Here is a 24,540-nt window from a genome sequence, read left to right as displayed (position 1 = left end):
AGCCTGGCCAAGATGGTGAAACTCATCTCTACTAAAAATATAAAAATTAGCCAGGCATGGTGGCAGGCACCTGTAGTCCCAACTACTCAGGAGGCTGAGGCAGAGAACTGCTTGAACCTGGGAGGCAGAGGTTGCAGTGAGCTGAGATTGCGCCACTGCACTCCAGCCTGTGCGACAGAGCAAGGCTCCGTCTCAAAAAAATAAAAAATAAAATAAAAAGAGCAAGTTTGGAAAATATTATAAGAGGAATCCCACCTCAGGCTCTGGAAACTTTTGCATACTGTTACTTTTTTATCCAAGAAAGCATACCCTTATTTCAGAGGCTTACGTATAAAAAAGATGACTTTATCTTCTACCAAGAAATTGCTTTCATGTAACATTAAGACATTTAAAAATTACTGCCATAGAAATTTAGGCAAGAGCACACTTTTGCGACTTTAGGAAGGTGTCAATACCCAAATTCAGAATATTTTTCAGTTTCTACATTGTGTGATTTAAGATAATTCAAGCAGCAATATTTAAGAAATTACAAAATCTTGTCAGCACCTTGACTAGTATAGCCTGTTTGATCTGTAAGTCTTATTAAAATATAATTTTACAACATTGTTCTTTAAAAATGCTCACCAAATCAGATTTAACTATAATGGAATATTCAAATCATAAGGCAAGGATATAATACTAGAGATACAAAAAAAGAGTTAGAAATTAAAATTCAAAACACTGAGAAAACAAAAAATTAAATATATACCACTTTGTGCTCTATGTTAATAATTGCCATGACATGCATCCATAGATAATCTTACCCAATATCCTTGCGTGAAATTTGGCAATTTATAAAACATATACCTACCTTCAGGAAAATTATCTCATCTAAGGTATAAATTAAATGCCAACAAAACACACACACACACACTACATGTAACATGCAACTAACACATCGGTCATGCTCAACTGAAAAAAACATGAAAGAAAATAAAGGAGAGAGAAAATGAAATAAGACACCAGTATACGTACATTAAGTCAGTTCAATCTGAAGTCCTGAATTCGATCCATTGTATTTAAGACATTCAGCTTTTTAGTTATAAATGTTAACACAGAAACAAGTCTCCATGTCCTGGGTTAGAAAGCCATAGAAATTGTAAAGCACCTCTAATAGGATCAGCAAAATAATTTTTGTAGCAGTTTAATAAATGAAATGGTTTTTGTAGCCTTAAAAATTATCAGCACTGTCTACAGAGGTTAGCTGCAGTACTGAAATTATTCCATGAGGCAGAAAGGTTTAAACAATTACCAAATTTAACTTAGAAGGAACTCTTCCAAGAGTAGCTTTTGCTTCACTATTATCAGTTCAATCCCTCAATTGTTCAAAATAATAACATCAACATAATGAATCAGTACTCAAAGACTGCACTGTTTTTTATTGTTTACATTTATTTTCAGTGCTAACCTTGAGAATGAATTCCAGCACAGATGGAAATATTATAGATAGTCTACTTAAAAATTTACTTAACCAAGAAATCTCAGTCCTGAATGCTTTAATTAACTGAGAGTTTACTACATTCAGCCAGACTCCTCCAGTCTCCAGCTGGCTACAATAACAATCCATCCAAAGCTCTAAGCACAGTGACAGTTTTTTATACTTTTCTCTTGCACAGAAAGTGGCACTGGCAGCTTGCGTAGCTGATGAGTTCTAACAATGCCCTACTGAGCACAGAGATGCAAATCTCTTTGTAAATCAGTCAAGGTTCAATTAAATGGTGTACTGTAGATCAGTCGATCTTCAAAGAAATGAAGAGAGAATAGAAAAAAAGAAATGAAACAACCAAACTAAAAAAGGAAGGAAAGAAAGGGCAGCCTTCCTGCCAGGTCAGACTCTCTCCACCACCAGCCTAGCAGTGGCACTGCAGGCCCCAGGGCCCAGCATAAAAGTCCAGCAAGCCAGGGTGGTTCAACATTAGCCCCAGTGACCACATTTCTTCCTAAAAAATCACCACTGACACTCTGACTTCTTAGCTTTCTTCTTAGAGAATCGCTGATGTAACCAGACAGTACCAGGGCAGGTGTTAATTATGCAGTCTACTTATATCAAGATTTTGTTTTCCTCTTTGATTTGATGCCACCTTAAAACATGTAAGATACACTGACAAAGCTGTAAGAAAAATATAGTAGTAAGAACTGTGAATGATAAACCACTTTTAATATAAGCTAGAAACTCAAAAATTTTTATATGAATTATCACTATAATAATGACTTGGCTTCTAAACTAATTTTAGTGTATCACCTGCTTCAAATAATAACATTTATCATAAAAATGATTTCTGTAAGGCAAATCTTATATCCTATAAGTTACCAAATGAAACATGAACTTGGGGAAAATAAGACCACTAGTTGAGTCAAAAATTTTTTATTAAAAAAAAAAAAAAGGCAGTCAGTAAAATGACACGAGGCAGTCAGTAAAATGACACACGAGGCACTGTAAGAACAATCGGCTGACTGTCCCCAATGAGAGCTAGGCTGGCCACCTTCCCTTCCTCTGCACACCCAGGACAGGGGGGTCCCTGCCGTCACCAACCGCAGCACACTGAGCCAGACTCCAAAACAGAAAGGCTGTGGTCGCCTAACTTTACAGTCACAGATGCCAGAATCTATTTCCCTCTCTATTCTTTTTTTTGTTTGTTTTTGTTTTTTGTTTTTTGAGACAGAGTCCTGCTCTGTCACCTAGGCTGGAGCGCAGTGGCACAGTCTCAGTTCACCGCAACCTCTGCCGCCCGGGTTCAAGCAATTTTCTGCCTCAGCCTCCCAAGTAGCTGGGATTAAAGGCGCCTGCCACCACGCCTGGCTAATTTTTTGTATTTTTAGTAGAGACGAGATTTTACCATCTTGGCCAAGCTGGTCTTGAACTCCTGACCTCGTGACCCACCTAACTCTGCCTCACAAAATGCTGGGATTACAGGCGTGAGCCACCGAGCCTGGCCCCCTCTATGCTTTTTAATCAGAATATTTGTGTGCATCGTATAATAGAGGTGCATTCACTATCACACTTCCCATTAAATACCACAGCTTAAAATACAGATTCCCACACTGTTCTATGAAGTGAATGTTTCCAAGTCATTTGAATATGGTTTTACTGTGGTATTTGTAATAATAAAAATCTGTATTAGTATGGTTTCCTCTCTCCTTTAATATTATAGTTATTACCACCAGAAAAAAAATTGTTGACATAATTTCTAGCTACTTAGGTAAATGCAAAAACAGAATTCAAAGAGCCAAATGAACAAAAACATCAGGCTTCAAATGAACACAACATTCAGTTATCCTACCTGAATATCCCCAGAGAAGTTGTTGTGCTAGAATACAATTAAATCCATTCTTAGAAGAGGTCAGAATTGTCACAGTTTTCACATGATGGCTACAGAAATTATTCTGTATCTTAAGACACTGCTGTCTGTAGAATCTTTACAGATCCTTATGTAAAAGAAAAGCCAGAAACAAAACTCCAAACATAGCAGAATACACATCTAAGATTTAAAGCTACATTTCAGTGCAAACTAAATCAAAGTACGTAAGAGTCAGAAGTGTTGGTTCAGAAAGAAAGCAAAGAAAGAATTATGGACTTCATATGCACAAATTACATTATATCTGCATAACGTCATTTGATAAGCTACCAGTGAGCTTTTTGCATAGGCTATCATGTTCAGAGATTCTAGATTAAAAAACCTGATTTTTTAAATTTTTAATTTTTAAAAAGTTTTGGAGTACCTATACAAAGTGTACAATTAATTCCAACTTTATAATAAAGAAAAAGAGATTTTATCATCTATTTCCACTGCTTGTCCATGGTAACCAACAATTACAAACTTCTAAGAATTGTTCCATGAACATCTATCCCTCCTCTGCTTGAATGAAGCAAGAAACTTTTAATCAACTGGACTGCTACAGGTCTGTGAGATTTCTGTGTATTTGGGTCCCTTAGGCTAACTAAACTAGTAGCTAAGATACAGAGCAAAGGTGTAACCAAAGAAACTCAACTCTTCTCATCTTAACATCATTCTAATCACTTTAGCAACAGGCACCTTGTTAGTTAGGCAATACTGATTGAGTGCTAGAGATATAGAAATGGACAACTAGACATGGTCCCAGACCTGGCCCTACAGTCTAATGGAGAAGGCAAATATCAGATAAATTATTACAAATACTTCAACAGGTACCAGTGTGTGAGTGCCATGGAGAACAGAGCATGGAAGCACACATGGGTTGCATGAAAGATGAGCAGAGGTAGTGAGATGGAGGAGTTGGCAAGGAAGCCACATGTATCACACCTGAGGGAGGGACAGCACATGCTGTCCTCCAAACAGGAGAAAGCATGGAACTAAGGGAAGGAGATGAAAAATAGCAAACATCAATAGAACCTTCCATGTACCAGGCATCTTCATAACACCCAGAAAATGGAGCCAGCTAATGAAATGCCTCATAGGAAAGGTTACGGATTTTGGTCTCATCTAATAAATAAGTATGAACATTTTAAAAATTATAAATAAGACCCTGGCACCAAGCATCTGTACCACTAAACTGTTCTTGTTTCTTTTTTCTTCATCCAAAATCCATTTACCTGCTCTTCTAACTATTCTCCAATTTCTGATATCCATCCATTTACTTAAGCAACTTAACACAGAAATAATTCAGACCTGGAAATTAAAAAAACAAAAATCGTAGCTTCAACTTTGCAACTCAAGCAAGTCATTTAAATCCCTCAATTTCTTTGAGCTTCAATGTCTCCATCTCTCAAATGGAGATACAGGCTCTATTATCTCATGGTTGTAAAGAATAAACAAGATTACAGAAGACACTGATTTGAAGAGGAACTATTAACTACACAGACACTAAGAAAGAGATTTGCCTTTTGGCCTCTGCACCCCATCTCCTCCATGCGGTCCCCACCCAGCCCAGCAGCTGAAGCATCAACTTGTCCAGTCAAACTTGGCAAGCAGGCTCTCAGCCAGACCTTGGAAATATAAAAATAAAGATTGCCCCTGCTCTCAAGGATGTTGCAGTGTAGCACGTAAAAACATGATTCTAATAAAGCAAACAGGATCACATGGACCATGTACTGGGTCCCAAGAGCAAAAGAGAGGCATTCACCTCAGACTGCAGGGCAAGATGTCAAAGAAAGCTTCCTGGAGGTGACACATGAGCTCAGTACTGAACGATGAATAAACATTAGCTGGGCAAAGTAGAGGATGGAAAGAAAGTATTCTAAGCAAAAGGAACACCATGTACAAAAGGGCAGCTATGAGAAAACTTTCATGCAGGGAAAAAAGTACTGGGCACCTACATTGAAGTAGGCACTGTGCTAGATGGTGGCAACAAATCTGACAGGTCTCTCTGCTCTCATGAAATTTAGGGAGGATTCAAGTTCATCAACCTTCAAGTGCTTGTATAATTAGAACAGAAGAGGGCGCTTGCATGCACCAAGGCCAGTGAGACAGCACTCCACAATCATGGAGGTTTACAATCATGGAAAGTCCCCTAGTTCATGCTAGCAGGGCTAGATTTCTCCTGATAGATTCAATGTCCACTGGAAAACCTGCAGCAGGAGGGTGACATGATCAGATGAAGCCCAAGCGCTGTAGGCAGGGACATCAACTGCAAGAGTCCAGTAACAACATTACGAGAAATTAGGGGACCTGTAATAGGCAGTGGAGTAAGACCAAGGGACTGGCACAGAAAACTTAGTCAACAGATCCTGGAGACTGTGGGGAACAAAGAAGAAAATTTAAGGATTCATTCTTGAGCAATCTTGTGGACAGTAGTGTTATTTTCAGTGGGATCACTCAAAATGAGAAACAGATTTGGGGAGAGGATGAAGACTAAAGTTTTGCAATATTGATTTTGAAATACTTATGGGACTCCAAGTGCAAAATGCTAACAATAGCTACCATTTGTCAGTATTATATTAAGTGCTGGATATTATGTTAAACTATATGTATTATGTATTCATCATTCAATCTTCAGCATAATGCCTGCTGTGAGTAAAATATTACAATAAAGCTTTCAATAACCTGATCTGCTGCAATAACACAAACTTGGATACAACTCAACTGGCAAGTTGTGGTTGCTCCCATCCTCCACTCAATCCTTATTTCATTATCCTTGCAGTGAAGCAATCCTGAATTTTATGTAATCAAATCCTGGGGAACTTGAGATAGACCCTTAGGAGGATAGTACTGTATTACCATGTTACTGATGAGGAAAACAGGGGCTCAGAGAGGGTGGAAAATTTGTTCAAAGTCATACAATAGAGGAGTGAAGTTTAAGCCCAGATCTGTGTAACTACAAAATCCAGGTTTTTAATCTCTGCTACACTACCTCTCTGAAGACTAGGGTGGTGACTGAAGATATGGTGGTCACTAACACTTTCATGGGAGTGGATGAATGTATTCAAAGAAAGGAACAAAGTAAAAGAGCTGAGGAAGGAGCCCCCACACTAACCCATATTTAGGGAGTAAAGTGAGGAACAGAGGTTCACAAATGATTCTGAGAAGCAGGCAAATCAGTGAATGCCAAGAAGGAATGGTATCATCATGGCTGAGGGCTTCAAAGAGGAATACCAAGCTTCTGGGAGATCAGGTAAAAGAAACAGAAAAGTCCACTGAGCTGAGTAACAGAAAAATCATTAACTAGTGACGTCAGCCAGACTATTTTAGTGGAATGACAGTGGAAGCAAAAGTCTGTTTGGAGCGATAATAAATAATGAGGAAGTACAGACAATAAGACAACTCTTTCCAAAAGCTGGACTATGACAGAATACAAGAAAGAAAATCAAGGTCGAGGTCTGTTTTGTTTTGCCTGAAATGGAATATAGTGAAACATGTTTAACTGCTAATGAAAGGGGCAGTAGAAGTAAACACTAAAAATACAAGTAGTAGCTCAATATTTAGCTAAGGATTTTAAATGTAATACAAGGAAAAGGTACAATTATTAAATAATGTGACAAATTTTGTTTGAGCTACAGAATTAGAGGAAAAGTTTCCATTGCAGAAAAAACATATGACGTTTCCATTTTGTGCAGTAGTACTTCCAAGACTGGCCAATCAGTGTTTACTGATCACTGATAAACAGAAGTCCATAGTGCTCTGTGTCAGCAAAGCAATGGAGTAATCATTATGTAGAGCAAAAAATATCAGATGTTGTTACATGTCTGTGATGTTGCCTACCATATATGAAGGGGGCTCCATAAACATAATACTCTGCCTTTCTTCTCCTGTACTCACTAATTCCCCCAACAGGCCCCATACCACCAGAAAGCAAGATGACTTGTATGATTGGTAAGTTGAGAAAAAGCATCTGCACATGCTCAGCAGGACTCACAGGGACAGATGTTTAGTAGGGGCAGGACCTCTGGAAGGAAGTCTGTGGCTTTCCAGGGCTACCTGTGACTAGACTGGTGAGCTAATCCATTTCATTCTGGGAGTCAATAGAAATCCAATGCCTGCCACGGCTATAATCTCCAATATCACAATAATCAGTGACAGAGGTGGCTTCTGACATCCATCTGCTCAATTCCTCTGCTATGTCTTCACTGACTCAGAACTCAGGAAAGGAAAGCAAAGTGTCACTTACTGGTTCCCCCTAAGTCCCTAGATCATCATGCTCTCAAAACATTAAAACCATGAATGGCAATAAAGTTATATCAAAAACTAATTTTTGTCTGGAACACACAGATAAAAATAAGTGGGAAGATACCCATATGACTGGTTTAAAAAAGTTTAAAGGCTAGTGATATGGTTTGGCTGTGTCCCCACCCAAATCTCATCTTGACTTGTAACTCCCATAATTCCCATGTGTTGTGGGAAGGACCCGGTGGGAGATAATTGAATCATGGAGGTGGTGTTCTCGTGGTAGTGAATACTGTTCTCATCGTAGTGACTAAGTCTCAAGATCTGATGGTTTTATAAGGGAAAACCCCCTTCTCTTGGCTTTCCTTCTCTTTTTGCCTGCCGCCAAGTAAGATGTGCCTTTAGCCTTCTGCCATGATTCTAAGGTCTCTCCAGCCATGTGGAACTGTGAGTCCATTAAACTTCTTTTTATTTATAAATTACCCAGTCTCGAGTATGTTTTTATCAGCAGCATGAAAACAGACTAACACAGGTAGTTATCAGGATTATTAAATAATCATGAAAATAGTAGCCTAACTCTTAAGTCTAGATAAAGAAAAGTGACCATCAAGACAATTTCTGGGAGTGCTAACCCACACATGATGTGTGATGAACAAAAACACTAGATGAACATCTAGTGTAACAATGCCAAGAAAACTAACCAAGACCAGAGACAAAACACAGTGTTTCATTATGACACCAAAATAACAAACTTGAATCCATAGTAGAGAAAATGAAGACATATAAAAGTGGGAAAATGCAACTTTTAAAGATGTCAAGTTTTCTACATTAGTTTATACATTTAACTCATCCCTAAAAATATAACAGGTTTGCCCCATCCACCCAGGGCTACAGAAGCAAGTTGTAACCACACTCTGTGCCACAAGATATTTGGAAAATGCTGAGCAAAAGCAGAATGCTCTGCTGACCTTCTACCCTTCTCACCTGATTTGGCCCTGAATAACTTTTGGCCGATTTCCAAATCCACATCCACCTCAGAAAGGATCTGCCACCAATAAAAATATTTTCTTTAAAAGAAAGTAATAAAACACACAGTAAAATACTATAACAATCAGAATTGTTAACAGCTCCATGCAACAATCTGGATGTATCTCACCAGCATCACAGCAAATAAAAGCCAGACGCAGAATATATGCCACATGGCTCCTTCTATACAAAGCAGGATTAACTAGCAAAGTGAATCTATGCTGTTAAACCCAGTGTCCTGGCTACCCTGGAGTGGTCAGACTGAAAAAGGCAAGAGAGGGGCTTTTGGGGCTGGTAATCTTCTGTGTAATCTTCTGTGTTCTGATCTAGGTTTACATGGGTATGTTCAGATGGTAAAATTTCACTAAGCCTACATTTATGATATGTGCACTGTTCTATATGTATATTTCAACACAAAATTTTAACAAAAATATAACACAACATTTAAAAAAAAAAGGAGTTCCAAAACGTTAGAGCAAAGATTGGCAGGGTTATAGGAATCCAGGCTTAGGCTTTCAAAAAGGGTGTTTTGAAGATGACAATTACAATTAAATGAGTAACTTAGATGTTTGAAAAGTCAATCTCACAGCTACCAACTCATAGATACAAATCCCAGATGGGAAACAACATTTGCCTACTCAATTTCTTTTAGTCTCACTTTAACTGCAACCTAACTTGCCTCTCCCATTCCAACTCATTTCATTTATATTTTAATGAATAAAGGTGTACAATGATTAGCAACTTTCCCTAAGCCATTATCTTGGACAAGAAAAAAGTACATTCCATAAAAGACACATCACAGAGTATGCTTGACAATGTGAACAGCAGGACAAATCCAGAACTTTTCAGGACAACATCTCACTTAGAAAAAGCTCAGGTAACAGTTTCACAAGGAAAAGGATGCTTGCAGAAGTTGAAAGATAGTATTAAAATTAGAACCATGTTGACTCTTTTCCCAAAATTACTGTCTTTTCCTAAAAGGGCACCTATCAGACACCCATCACTTTAAGACCCCCACAAGACCCTTTTCCTGCCCCTGTTACAGAGTTAATTGGATTTGTCCACACTTCCCAGAAGCTGATCAAGCCTAATGCAAACCCAGCATCATAACTACATAAAACCATGGAGGGGCAGTGGTGTCAGAAACAGAGCAAGGACAGGGCAAGTGGAAGACCTGACCTCCCGGCATTTGGCTGGTGGCCTTGATCTTAACCTTTCTCTCTCCTCTTCTGTGAAATTTAATAATCACTGTCATTACCAAACGAGCTACAAGTTATGATGGGAGGCTCAAATGAAAAAAGAAATGGGAAAGCACTGGAAAGCCTGTAAAGCACCATGCAGGTATAAGATGTTGACTACACCATCACACCACGACAAGAGAGATTTTTACACTTATCACCTTTGGATTCTTTTAGACGGCATCTCTTAGATGCCATTCTGGCAACTGAAACATCTTAAAACACAAAAAGTTTATTAGCTTGAGCCATAAGAAATTGTTGATTTATAGGTCTAAAATGAATAACAGAAAATTTTTTAAAAACTTCTATTTTTATAAAGAAGTTTATTTAAAAGAATACTAAACTATAATACCTCGGGTTTGGGCAGCTTCCTTTAAAGCAGCCACAAGGTGAGGTTTCAAGTTATCCAAAATAAATCTTCCTTCAAGACTTGGGAAAAGGGACCTGAAAAGGGAAAGGAACAGCAATCATCATAATCTTCCAACAATTCTAAGATTTTAAAAAATCAATCACATATTTTCAAGTCAGTTAAGCTATCTTATTTTACATAAATTATAATGCACACATCAAATCAAATTACAATATTTTTGATCAAATATTATCTAGACTTTGCTTTAAAACGTGAGGGCATCATGTGCCTTACTCAAATTCAGAAATATTCTCAACATCTTACAGTAAAATTAATTTTATTTCCTGAAATGTCAGTATACACTCTCGTTTATAATTACTTAATATACTATTTTTCATTAATGTAAATGTCATCAAAATAATTCATTAGTGACTAATCTGGCCTTGTTATTATTTGCACTTTATAAACATTGTTTTCAGTGTCCTGCTATTGAAATTTCCAAGAAAAACAACTGCTTAGATAACTTTTTAACTGATAAACATTTGAATACTTTTTCACTTTAGAATATAAAATGTATCCTTTGGTATTTTAACAATGTATTTCTGCAAAAGTCTTCCTAACTATAAAATCGACATAGAAAACCACTGAATTTCACAACAAAGGACTCTCACAGTGAGCAGGAGCAGGGGAAACCTAAGAGTGAACAGGAATGTTAGAAGGGGGACCCCTACCTTGGATATTCTGCTGAGGTAATATAAATGACATCTTGGTCTGATACAGATGAGGAGAAGGGGACAAAATTGCCATTTTGTAAAGGGAGCAGCTCCAGCCCAAGCAGCTCACTGTAGGCTTGGTCAGAAAGCACAAATTCTAGAAGGTGAAGCTTTTCTTCAGCACAGCCCAGGTGTGCACACTTCCGCAGCACCTGCCGCACCCATGCGGGCGTCACCTTCCTCACAGGTGTTGTGCCAGAGGCAGCCGTGAGCTGAACAGCAGCATCCACATTCCCTGGTACCTTGGCAATCTGCTTCCCTGAGCTCTGGAGGTAGTTGAGCACAGTTTTTGTGTATTCTAAATTTTCATCAAGTTCTGAGAAGTATACCTGCTCCAACCTGACCCAGTCACTGCTAATTGAATAAATCACTGCATTCTGCAACAGCTCGCTGAATAGAGGCTCTAATACCGGTTGCCAGTGCACCTTGACTTTGCTCGCCTCTGGCCAAAGTTTATAGATAACATCAACTGACAAGGGGAAATCAGAGCTCTTTTCCGTCTCCAGACGTTTTATTGAATCTAAGATCAGAGTAGCATAAGCTTTGGGGACAACATTCATGACAAGAAACTCATTCCATAAGGCTGCCGGGTCTCTCCACTGGTCCAGCTCTCTCCATTTTATGCTCCTGCGGTTATCGGTGAGGCCAAAGAACCCACTGATGTGAACTGGGAGGCCTGTGCTGCTTTCCTCACCAGGTGGTAAAGGAAGGAAACAAAATGCTTTTCCTGAGAAATCAGACGTTGCTCCTTTTGCTTCATCATCTCTGCTTGATAAAGGCATGGCTATTCCAATGATTGGGACAAATTTCAGTTCATCAGCTAAAGAGTCAAGCTTACTACTGATCCCTCGCCCACCCACACTGTTACACACCAACCAAGATGTTTTCTGTGCATCCTTAGTACTCTCCTCTTCTAAAACAATATTTACGTGATATGTTACACAGGTGATGTTACCGCTTGGAGTCTTTTTACAATAGTTACTTATAGCAGTTCCCAGAATCTTTATAGAATTCAGCCGCTCATGTTTCGGTGCCTTACTCTCACTCGAAGTCACTCTAAACACCAGTTTCTCTGTTCTGTCCGCCTCTCGGACATATAAGGAAACATCCTGCACACTTTTCAGAAAGAGCAGCACAGTGTCTGCATCTGCCCTAAAAGACTCAAACAACTCAAGAACCTTCTGCTTATTGTAGAGGTTACTACTAAGTTGTGAAGGTTGTAGGCGAAGAGGGAAACGGAAAAATGTTCCTGGAAAATTGCCATTTATAAACGTTTCCTTGGTGCTTCCAAAAATGCCAATAAATGGTGCAAATTGGTCTGAAAGTTCACTAATTTCTTTGCTGTCATCTTTGAGATTCCAACATTGGCCTGATTCATGTGGGCCAAAAAGTGTTTGATGAGGATCTAGCATCCCGATCTGGTCACCACTAAAGATACAAGGAACATCTGTAAAGAAAAATTTAAGTCATGATCAACTCTGAAATTTTAGGGACAATTATGATTACAATTATAATAAATACTTATATGAAAAAGCATGAGCCATTAAATGACTAAAACAGATTTATCTAAACACAAACTTAACTTACCTTCAGAAATGTAATTCTCTGAACATGAAAAATGATTTCTCTTTTGATTCAATCCAATAACAAATGCCAGGCATAGAGACTTTGCATGATTATTGTGAAAACCTAGGAGACATCTTCAAAAACTCACTATACAAAAGACGGGCAGAGTATTTGGATATATACACTTAACTCCCACTACCATGTGAGCCCAATTCAACAGAACAGAACTGCATCCTATGCGCAACTTTACAAATTCAGCATAGACTCTAAGAAGAGAGAGAGAGCAGTACAATGCAGGTGACTCTGCCCACTGTGTTGCTCAGTGAGCCCCTGCCCTGAAGCTCATGAGGTACATTCCCTCAAGTGGTCTTAACCTTTCTGCCTCTGGAGCAGAAGCACTTCTCATGCTGGGAGCATCTCACCACGTGGAGCCTAATTACAGTATTGAAAGATACCCATCTTTTGTATAACATGGCCTCTAAATTGATACCAACTGCTTCACCTGTTCCTCAACCAAAGACAGAGTAGTATTCAAAAACTGGCAGAAAAACCAGATGTGTGAGACCCACTGCGATGACAGAAATTCCTCCCCAGTGTGCTTTGGTGAGGATCTCCCAAGGGTGATGTGATGTATGTTTGCCTCACATGCTTACTTAGCACCTCGGCTTCCTGCAAGATGCAACTCCAGTGAAGTCAATCTTTAATATCTATGGTCGTCAAGCACAGCTTCAGCTGTCACAATCACCAACTCCTAAGCTTGTGGGTATTTTAAGTTAGCAAATGTTATGTCCACCAACCATGTGGCTAAATCCATCAACAGTGAGGTCTAGGGAATGCACACCCATGCTCCCAAGGCACAGAGTCGCACCGCCATGAATGAAATCAGGCCAGGTGGCTCCTGACAAGATAAAAGCATGATCTATGATCTATGCCCTTTGCAAATCCTCGGTTTAGAGGAGAGTCCTCCAGTTAATGTTCCACACAAATGTGCTTATTCTCAATGAGCAATCAAAACCACACTGAGATGCAGGTGCTGAGCAATTAGCTGGGCTCTCACGCCACAGTTCATTCCTGCTTAAGCCTCCAGGCTTTTGCTACTCACATCTGTGTCCCACAACATTTACAAACCACTACATGGCACAGACTTGAGGGATAACTTGCAAAGAGGTGGACACATGAGTATTAATATTCATAGATAATAGTCATATTTTAATATATAACTTAATTTTTATTATGCGATTTGTAATTTAGTCAATATTATTTAATAGACTATATACGTTTAAATGTAAATGCAACAGGCTTACTAAAATTTGGCTACAGTTGGGATGACCCTACTTCCCACTTGCTCAGGGCAGTCCCAATTCAGGCCAGTTGTCTGAGAATAGTACCACCCTCTTTCACTCTCACACACGTCCCAGTATGAATAATAAAGTATACGGTCATCTTGGCTACAGTGATAGCTCTGCCTGTGCAATCTTTCCTTCTCCTGCAAGACACAGTTTGAAACTAAAAGGACCAATTCCATTACAAAATTTTTTATCACAAAACTATAACAAGTACTAAGAGCTTTGATTCTACAAGAGCCATATACTCTTAGAGATGTCTACACTAAGAGTTAAGTATTTCCTACTGTAACTAGGAACCAGAAACCTCATATTCTTTATAGATTAAAAACATGATTTCAAAGTAATCTTTAGAATGCTTATAAGTCTAAAAAGAGTAGAATGAGAGAGGAAAATAAGATATACTAGAACCACCTCAAAGATTTTCACTTTCTCAGTTATTCAATACCATTAGATATTATACCTTCCTGGGGGCGGAGCCAAGATGGCCGAATAGGAACAGCCCGGTCTACAGCTCCCAGCCTGAGCGACACAGAAGACGGGTGATTTCTGCATTTGTTTGAGGTACCGGTTTCATCTCACTAGGGAGTGCCAAACAGTGGGTGCAGGACAGTCGGTGAAGCGCACTGTGCGCGAGCAGAAGCAGGGCAAAGCATTGCCTCACTCGGGAAGCGCAAGGGGTCAGGGAGTTCCCTTTCCTAGTCAAAGAAAGGGGTAACAGACGGCACCTGGAATATCGGGTCAGTCCCACCCTAATACTGCGCTTTTCCAACGGGCCTGGAAAACGGCACACCAGGAGATTGTGTCCCGCACCTGGCTCGGAGGGTCCTATGCCCACAGAGTTTCGCTGATTCCTAGCACAGCAGTCTGAGATCAAGCTGCAAGGCGGCAGCGAGGCTGGGGGAGGGGCGCCCGCCATTGCCCAGGCTTGCTTAGGTAAACAAAGCAGCCAGGAAGCTCAAACTGGGTGGAGCCCACCACAGCTCAAGGAGGCCTGCCTGCCTCTGTAGGCTCCACCTCTGGGGGCAGGGCACAGACAAACAAAAAGTCAGCAGGAACCTCCACAGACTTAAAGGTCCCTGTCTGACTGACAGCTTTGAAGAGAGTAGTGGTTCTCCCAGCACGCAGCTGGAGATCTGAGAATGGACAGACTGCCTCCTAAAGTGGGTCCCTCATCCCTGAGCAGCCTAACTGGGAGGCACCCCCCCAGTAGGGACAGACTGACACCTCACTCGGTCGGGTACTCCTCTGAGACAAAACTTCCAGAGGAACTATCAGACAGCTGAATTTGTGGTCTCATGAAAATCCGCTGTTCTGCAGCCACTGCTGCTGACACCCAGCCAAACAGGGTCTGGAGTGGACCTCTAGTAAACTCCAACAGACCTGCAGCTGAGGGTCCTGTCTGGTAGAAGGAAAACTAACAAACAGAAAGGACATCCACACCAAAAACCCATCTGTACATCACCATCATCAAAGACCAAAAGCAGATAAAACCACAAAGATGGGGAAAAAACAGAGCAGAAAAACTGGAAACTCTAAAAAGCAGAGCACCTCTCCTCCTCCAAAGGAACGCAGTTCCTCACTAGCAACGGAAGAAAGCTGGATGGAGGATGACTTTGACAAGTTGAGAGAAGAAGGATTCAGATGATCAAACTACTCTGAGCTACGGGAGGAAATTCAAAACAATAGCAAAGAAGTTAAAAACTTTGAAAAAAAATTAGAAGAATGGATAACTAGAATAACCAATGGAGAGAAGGGCTTAAAGGAGCTGATGGAGCTGAAAGCCAAGTTTCGAGAACTACGCAAAGATTGCAGAAGCCTCAGTAGCAGATGCGATCAACTGGAAGAAAGGGTATCACTGATGGAAGATGAAATGAATGAAATGAAGCGAGAAGGGAAGTTTAGACAAAAAAGAATAAAAAGAAATGAACAAAGCCTCCAAGAAATTTGGGACTATGTGAAAAGACCAAACCTACGTCTGATTGGTGTACCTGAAAATGACGGGGAGAATGGAACCAAGTTGGAAAACACTCTGCAAGATATTATCCAGGAGAACTTCCCCAATCTAGCAAGGCAGGCCAACATTCAGATTCAGGAAATACAGAGAACGCCACAAAGATACTCCTCGAGAAGAGCAACTCCAAGACACATAATTGTCAGATTCACCAAAGTTGAAATGAAGGAAAAAATGTTAAGGGCAGCCAGAGAGAAAGGTCGGGTTACCCACAAAGGGAAGCCCATCAGACTAACAGCTGATCTCTCGGCAGAAACTCTACAAGCCAGAAAAGAGTGGGGGCCGATATTCAACATTCTTAAAGAAAAGAATTTTCAACCCAGAATTTCATATCCAGCCAAACTAAGCTTCATAAGTGAAGGAGAAATAAAATACTTTACAGACAAGCAAACGCTGAGTGATTTTGTCACCACCAGGCCTGCCCTAAAAGAGCTCCTGAAGGAAGCACTAAACATGGAAAGGAACAACCGGTACCAGCCACTGCAAAAACATGCCAAATTGTAAAGACCATCGAGGCTAGGAAGAAACTGCATCAACTAACGAGCAAAATAACCAACTAACATCATAATGACAGGATCAGATTCACACATAACAATATTAACATTAAATGTAAATGGGCTAAATGCTCCAATTAAAAGACACAGACTGGCAAACTGGATAAGGAGTCAGGACCCATCAGTGTGCTGTATTCAGGAAACCCATCTCACATGCAGAGACACATATAGACTCAAAATAAAGGGATGGAGGAAGATCTATCAAGCAAATGGAAAACAAAAAAAGGCAGGGGTTGCAATCCTAGTCTCTGATAAAATAGACTTTAAACCAACAAAGATCAAAAGAGACAAAGAAGGCCATTACATAATGGTAAAGGGATCAATTCAACAAGAAGAGCTAACTATCCTAAATATATATGCACCCAACACAGGAGCACCCAGATTTATAAAGCAAGTCCTCAGTGACCTACAAAGGGACTTAAACTCCCACACAATAATAATGGGAGATTTTAACACCCCACTGTCAACATTAGACAGATCAACGAGACAGAAAGTTAACAAGGATATCCAGAAATTGAACTCAGCTCTGCACAAAGTGGACCTAATAGACATCTACAGAACTCTCCACCCCAAATCAACAGAATATACATTTTTTTCAGCACCACACCACACCTATTCCAAAATTGACTACATAGTTGGAAGTAAAGCTCTCCTCAGCAAATGTAAAAGAACAGAAATTATAACAAACAATCTCTCAGACCACAGTGCAATCAAACTAGAACTCAGGATTAAGAAACTCAGTCAAAACCGCTCAACTACATGGAAACTGAACAACCTGCTCCTGAATGACTATTGGGTACATAATGAAATGAAGGCAGAAATAAAGATGTTCTTTGAAACCAACGAGAACAAAGACACAACATACCAGAATCTCTGGGACATGTTCAAAGCAGTGTGTAGAGGGAAATTTATAGCACTAAATGCCCACAAGAGAAAGCAGGAAAGATCCAAAATTGACACCCTAACATCACAATTAAAAGGACTAGAAAAGCAAGAGCAAACACATTCAAAAGCTAGCAGAAGGCTGGAAATAACTAAAATCAGAGCAGAACTGAAGGAAATAGAGACACAAAAAACCCTTCAAAAAATTAATGAATCCAGGAGCTGGTTTTTTGAAAAGATCAACAAAATTGATAGACTGCTAGCAAGACTAATAAAGAAGAAAAGAGAGAAGAATCAAATAGATGCAATAAAAAATGAAAAAGGGGATATCACCACCGATCCCACAGAAATACAATCTACCATCAGAGAATACTACAAACACCTCTATGCAAATAAACTAGAAAATCTAGAAGAAATGCATAAATTCCTTGACAAATACACCCTCCCAAGACTAAACCAGGAAGAAGTTGAATCTCTGAATAGACCAATAACAGGCTCTGAAATTGTGGCAATAATCAATAGCTTACCAACCAAAAAGAGTCCAGGACCTGATGGATTCACAGCCGAATTCTACCAGAGGTACAAAGAGGAACTGGTACCATTCCTTCTGAAACTATTCCAATCGATAGAAAAAGAGGGAATCCTCCCTAACACATTTTATGAAGCCAGCATCGTCCTGATACCAAAGCCTGGCAGAGACATAACCAAAAAAGAGAATTTCAGACCAATATCCTTGATGAACATTGATGCAAAAATCCTCAATAAAATACTGGCAAACCGAATCCAGCAGCACATCAAAAAGCTTATCCACCATAATCAAGTGGGCTTCATCCCTAGGATGCAAGGCTGGTTCAACATACGCAAATCAATAAATGTAATCCAGCATATAAACAGAACCAAAGACAAAAACCACATGATTATCTCAATAGATGCAGAAAAGGCCTTTGACAAAATTCAACAACCCTTCATGCTAAAAACTCTCAATAAATTAGGTATTGATGGGACGTATCTCAAAATAATAAGAGCTATCTACGACAAACCCACAGCCAATATCATACTGAATGGGCAAAAACTGGAAGCATTCCCTCTGAAAACTGGCACAAGACAGGGATGCTCTCTCTCACCACTCCTATTCAACATAGTGCTGGAAGTTCTGGCCAGAGCAATCAGGCAGGAGAAGGAAATAAAGGGTATTCAATTAGGAAAAGAGGAAGTCAAATTGTCCCTGTTTGCAGATGACATGATTGTATATCTAGAAAACCCCATTGTCTCAGCCCAAAATCTCCTTAAGCTGATTAGCAACTTCAGCAAAGTCTCAGGATACAAAATCAATGTACAAAAATCACAAGCATTCTTGTACACCAATCACAGACAGAGAGCCAAATCATGAGTGAACTCCCATTCACAATTGCTTCAAAGAGAATAAAATACCTAGGAATCCAACTTACAAGGGATGTGAAGGACCTCTTCAAGGAGAACTACAAACCACTGCTCAATGAAATAAAAGAGGATACAAACAAATGGAAGAACATTCCATGCTCATGGGTTGGAAGAATCAATATCATGAAAATGGCCATACTGCCCAAGGTAATTTATAGATTCAATGCCATCCCCATCAAGCTACCAATGACTTTCTTCACAGAATTGGAAAAAACTACTTTAAAGTTCATATGGAACCAAAAAAGAGCCCGCATCGCCAAGTCAATCCTAAGCCAAAAGAACAAAGCTGGAGGCATCACGCTACCTGACTTTAAACTCTACTACAAGGCTACAGTAACCAAAACAGCATGGTACTGGTACCACAACAGAGACATAGATCAATGGAACAGAACAGAGCCCTCAGAAATGATGCCGCATATCTACAACTATCTGATCTTTGACAAACCTGACAAAAACAAGAAATGGGGAAAGGATTCCCTATTTAATAAATGGTGCTCAGAAAACTGGCTAGCCACATGTAGAAAGCTGAAACTGGATCCCTTCCTTACACCTTATACAAAAACTAATTCAAGATGGATTAAAGACTTAAATGTTAGACCTAAAACCATTAAAATCCTACAAGAAAACCTAGGCAATACCATTCAGGACATAGGCGTGGGCAAGGACTTCATGTCTAAAACACCAAAAGCAATGGCAACAAAAGCCAAAATTCACAAATGGGATCTAATTAAACTAAAGAGCTTCTGCACAGCAAAAGAAACTACCATCAGGGTGAACAGGCAACCTACAGAATGGGAGAAAATCTTTGCAACCTACTCATCTGACAAAGGGCTAATATCCAGAATCTACAATGAACTCAAACAAATTTACAAGAAAAAAACAAACAACCCCATCAAAAAGTGGGCAAAGGACATGAACAGACACTTCTCAAAAGAAAACGTTTATGCAGCCAAAAAACACATGAAGAAATGCTCATCATCACTGGCCATCAGAGAAATGCAAATCAAAACCACAGTGAGATACCATCTCACACCAGTTAGAATGGCCATCATTAAAAAATCAGGAAACAACAGGTGCTGGAGAGGATGTGGAGAAATAGGAACACTTTTACACTGTTGGTGGGATTGTAAACTAGTTCAACCATTGTGGAAGTCAGTGTGGCGATTCCTCAGGGATCTAGAACTAGAAATACCATTTGACCCAGCCATCCCATTACTGGGTATATACCCAAAGGACTATAAATCATGCTGCTATAAAGACACATGCACACGCATGTTTATTGCGGCACTATTCACAATAGCAAAGAGTTGGAACCAACCCAAATGTCCAACAATGATAGACTGGATTAAGAAAATGTGGCACATATACACCATGGAATACTATGCAGCCATAAAAAATGATGAGTTCATGTCCTTTGTAAGGACATGGATGAAATTGGAAAACATCATTCTCAGTAAACTATCGCAAGGACAAAAAAACCAAACACCGCATGTTCTCACTCATAGGTGGGAATTGAACAATGAGAACTCATGGACACAGGAAGGGGAACATCACACTCCGGGGACTGTTGTGGGGTTGGGGGAGGGGGGAGGGACAGCATTAGGAGATATACCTAATGCTAAATGACGAGTTAATGGGTGCAGGAAATCAACATGGCACATGGATACATATGTAACAAACCTGCACATTGTGCACATGTACCCTAAAGCCTAAAGTATAATAATAAAAATAAAAACTAAAAAAAGGTTAAGAGGATAAAAAAAAAAAAGATATTATACCTTCCTGTTTAACCTTCTGATATTTAGAGCATGTACAAGAAGATCTGTGATACTCAGTTTGTTTGACTCTTGAAGAGTTGCAGTTTTGAAATTTTTCAGAGTAAAAATTTTATGTTCAAAAGCTGTATTTCAAATTTCACATCAAATGGCTTAATATATTACATTGATTCCACTGGATCATGATGATGTTAACTTTTGGCATCACATGATGAAGTAAAACTTTGGTATTGTTACTGTGGTAATTTCACAAAATTCAATATGCACTGATATTTCATTGACATACCTCCTGCTACTGACAGAAGAATTTGGGCAAGATGGCTTTTAAACAGTATCACCTCTGAAGTTAACCAAATACATTACAGAATGTAAGATATAATATTTTCTAATACCAAGACTGAAAAGCCTAATACTCTACCTGTTATATGATAGACAGAATTAAACCCAATTCCAAATCTTCCGACCTTCAGAGGATCATCCTTTTTCCTGCTTCTTGCTATTTCTTGAATGCCGTGCCAGTCCTCTGGGGTGAAAACCGCATTGTTGTACACATAGAGAGCTGGCCCTAGGTGTGAAAATGCGCAGGCAGGTATTCAGAAAAAGATACCAGAGCGTTCTGTTCTCTCAAGAAATCTTCTATACAAAATCTCTTATTTGAAGGGAAAATAGAGGAGTGAATAGAGTGACTGAATTCCACACTGTAATTCTGTTTTTACAGTAAAAATAAAGACACACACTGAAGTAAAAATTAGCAGCAGAAGAAATATAGTATTGTTGGCCAAAAATCCAAAAAGGAAAAATTAAAGGTTACTCAGATACCCAAAAACATAAGGCAAACAAGAAAATCAATCTGTTAATACTCTATGTGAAATTTGTTCTAAATAGTATATTTAAATCTTTTTTTGGCAAATGGAAAATATTTACCAAATAAATATAAAATATTTCATATATTTCATAAAACATATGAAAATATGGGCTGGGCACAGTGGCTCATGCTTGTAATCCCAGCATCCTAGCACTTTGGGAGGCCAAGGCATGTAGATCACCTGAGGTCAGGAGTTCAAGACCAGCCTGGCCAACATGGCAAAACCCCATCTCTACTAAAAAATACAAAAAAATTAGCTGGGCATGGTGGTGTGCACCTGTAATCCCAGCTACTTGGGAGTCTGAGACAGGAGAATTGCTTGAACCCGAGAGGCGAAGGCTTCAGTGAGCTGAGATCGTGCCACTGCACTCCAGCCTGGGCAACAGAGCAAGACTCCGTCTCCAAAAGAAAAAGAAATATATTATGGAGACTTGCTATCTGAAGAAACTATGTGAGATGATATGTTAATTTGTTTCAATATATAACCATTTTACTATACAGACATACTTATAACATGTTGTATGCCTTAAATATACACAATTTGTTTTTAAAAATAAAGAAATCTTATTTCATAAGGTGAAAAATAATCCTTTGGTAAGATTAATAATCATCTTATAAGTGTTTGAAGTTTTGTTTTTCCATCAGCCTCTAGATTGTTCTATACAATGCATTACTTGTATGATTTTAAAAACCATTAACGTGACAAATGTTTAAATAATATTGCAATTATACCACCTATGTAAAATAGTATCACCTATCTCCAAAGTAGTTCCTTCAAAAAGTAATATTTATAAAATATTTCTGCACAAAATATTTTTGGAACTCCATTTTGTGAGACCTACCTTCAGAATCTCTAACATTCTTTGAATATATTCAACTATATTCACTCATCATACTTTAAAGATGATTAGTATTTTTTGTTCAAAAAGGTACTGAAGTATAATATATATACAATTAAGCATGATGATCTTGAGGCTGCAGCTTGATGAATTCCTACAAAGCAGATGAACCTGTGTCATCTCCATCCACATGAGGTATATAGGGCACTCCCAGCACCCCCAGAAGCCTCTCCTCATGCTCCCATCAATTCAAGGACAGACATGGGGATGTGACCCAGTTTGTTTTACAAAAATGGCATGACTACTATTTTTAAAATAGTTAAAGTTGGAATATGCAAACAGTCGAGGCTGCAAAGGCCTTCTGGGAAGGACAATCACACGGTGGAGTGGGGACTCTGCAGTCAGGATGTCAGGCCCAGCTCTCCAGTTACAGCCACAGCACTTCCAGAAACTAAAGCCATCAAGGCTCCATTTCCTCATCTGCACAATAAGGATAAGAATGGCTGTCCACCGCAAAAGTGCTGGGGACCCAATGAGAGCACAAATACAGGGCTCAGCATAGAACCCAGCAGAGCAGACCCCTAAAAACATCAGCTATCATTACTGTTATTATAGTCAGTATGAGTATATGATACTGTCAGCCTTTATGTAATGTGATATATAATTTTACATATTAAATATTACAGGAATAGTAATAAAATAAGTATCTGTTCCTACCCAACAGCTAACTTAAAATGGCTTCTAACAAGCAGTGTCTGGTTCCAAATGTCCATTAAAAGAATCTACAAAGACAAAAAAAAAAAGGACCACAAAAAGTCACAACACTGAACACCAGGCTTGAGAATGAACCTCTTGCCAGAATCTAGAAAGAACTCGAATAACTACAAGGTTTGTGGAAGGAAATTAAAAATTTCAGCAGAGGAAACACACACATGACATTACCAGGAACACAGTCCGCCTTGCCTGAAGGAAGACTCACCTTCCTTCCCACTGTCAACTGGAAAACTGGACAGCTGACTGCTGACCCCTTACTGCCTGCTTATCGGAAGCATTTGTTAAATTCCAAAATCATAGCCCTTGTCTTAAAAAATGCAAATAAGTAAGTGTTTTGCATGAAAAAAAAAAATTCCCCTCAGATCTCCACTCTCCAAGGTACTTTTTTTTTTTTTTTTGAGACAATGTTTCACTCTTGTTGCCCAGGCTGGAGTGCAGTGATGCTATCTCAGCTCACTGCAACCTCTGCCTCCCGGGTTCAAGCAATTCTCCTGTCTCAGCCTCCCAAGTAGCTGGGACCACAGTCACACGCCACCACACCCAGCTAATTTTTGTATTTTTAGTACAGGTGGGGTTTCATCATATTGGTCAGGCTGGTCTTGAACTCCTGACCTCAGCCTTCCAAAGTGCTGGGATTATAGGCGTGAGCCCCCACTCTCCAAGGTTTTTTGACTGTCAGAACTGCTGCCTCTCACCCTACAACATCAGTGCAACTTTTGGGAAGAGGAAACTTGGTGAAAATTACCCCTAGGAGTGCAACTGTCCCAGGCTCTGGGACCTGGTGCTTTCCTTACACCCTGGCTGCTCAGTGGCAGAACCAGGCAGTGCACACAGACAGCCCTCCTCAGTAAAGAAAACGAGAAGTCGGGGGCAGGAAGAATCTAGTTATCATGTAGTGTTTTTAATCAAGGTATAATTCTGATCATATTCATCCTGGAATTAGGAGAGAAGCAGTATTCTGCCTTTGCTGTAATCAACTCAGTCTCATTGGTTCACTCTCCGCCTCTATTACCAAGATCAATTTTAAAATAGCCGGTATGTACTCTGATCAAAACGATGTGTTCTTGGTTCTAAAAGTAAGATAAGAAAGGAAAAAACATCCTGGCTGGGCATGGTGGCTCACACCTGTAATCCAAGCACTTTGGGAGGCTGAGGTGGGCAGATCACGAAGTCAGGAGTTTGAGACCAGTCTGGCCAACATGGTGAAACCCCGTCTCTACTAAAAATACAAAAATTAGCCGGGCATGGTGGCAGAAGCCTATAATCTGAGCTATTCAGGAGGCTAAGGCAGGAGAATCCCTTGAACCCAGGAGGCAGAGGCTGCAGAGAGCCAAGATCACGCCACTTTACTCCAGCCTGGGCAACAAGAACAAAACTCCGTTTCGAAAAAGAAGGAAAAAAAAGGAATAAACATCCTGAGAGAAAAATAAAAAGGTTGTCCGGGAAGGAAAAGGCTGGGAGCAGGCCTGCAGTCTATTTCCCCCTT

General features: G+C 39.6%; 1 protein-coding gene across 4 annotated transcripts in view; it reads right to left on the bottom strand.

The window, feature by feature from the left end:
- SACS (sacsin molecular chaperone) overlaps nucleotides 1–24,540 on the bottom strand; it is a 113,383-nt gene that overhangs the window by 14,656 nt on the left and 74,187 nt on the right. For 2 of the 4 annotated variants that reach the window (XM_055244026.2, XM_063618837.1), the window contains 4 exons: nucleotides 20,995–21,141; nucleotides 10,961–12,449; nucleotides 10,233–10,324; nucleotides 3,321–3,347 (listed from right to left, as the gene is read on the bottom strand). In XM_055244026.2, the coding sequence (XP_055100001.2) occupies nucleotides 3,321–3,347; nucleotides 10,233–10,324; nucleotides 10,961–12,449; nucleotides 20,995–21,141 (1,755 nt within the window). The remainder of the gene's footprint in view (nucleotides 1–3,320; nucleotides 3,348–10,232; nucleotides 10,325–10,960; nucleotides 12,450–20,994; nucleotides 21,142–24,540) is intronic. The other 2 variants (XM_055244027.2, XM_063618838.1) reach the window with 1 other exon arrangement.

Source organism: Symphalangus syndactylus, chromosome 15 (genome assembly GCF_028878055.3).
Source record: "Symphalangus syndactylus isolate Jambi chromosome 15, NHGRI_mSymSyn1-v2.1_pri, whole genome shotgun sequence".
In the NCBI taxonomy this organism is placed as follows: domain Eukaryota; kingdom Metazoa; phylum Chordata; class Mammalia; order Primates; family Hylobatidae; genus Symphalangus; species Symphalangus syndactylus.
Note: the sequence above shows the minus strand (reverse complement) of the source record. Positions and strands in the feature narration are given on the sequence as shown.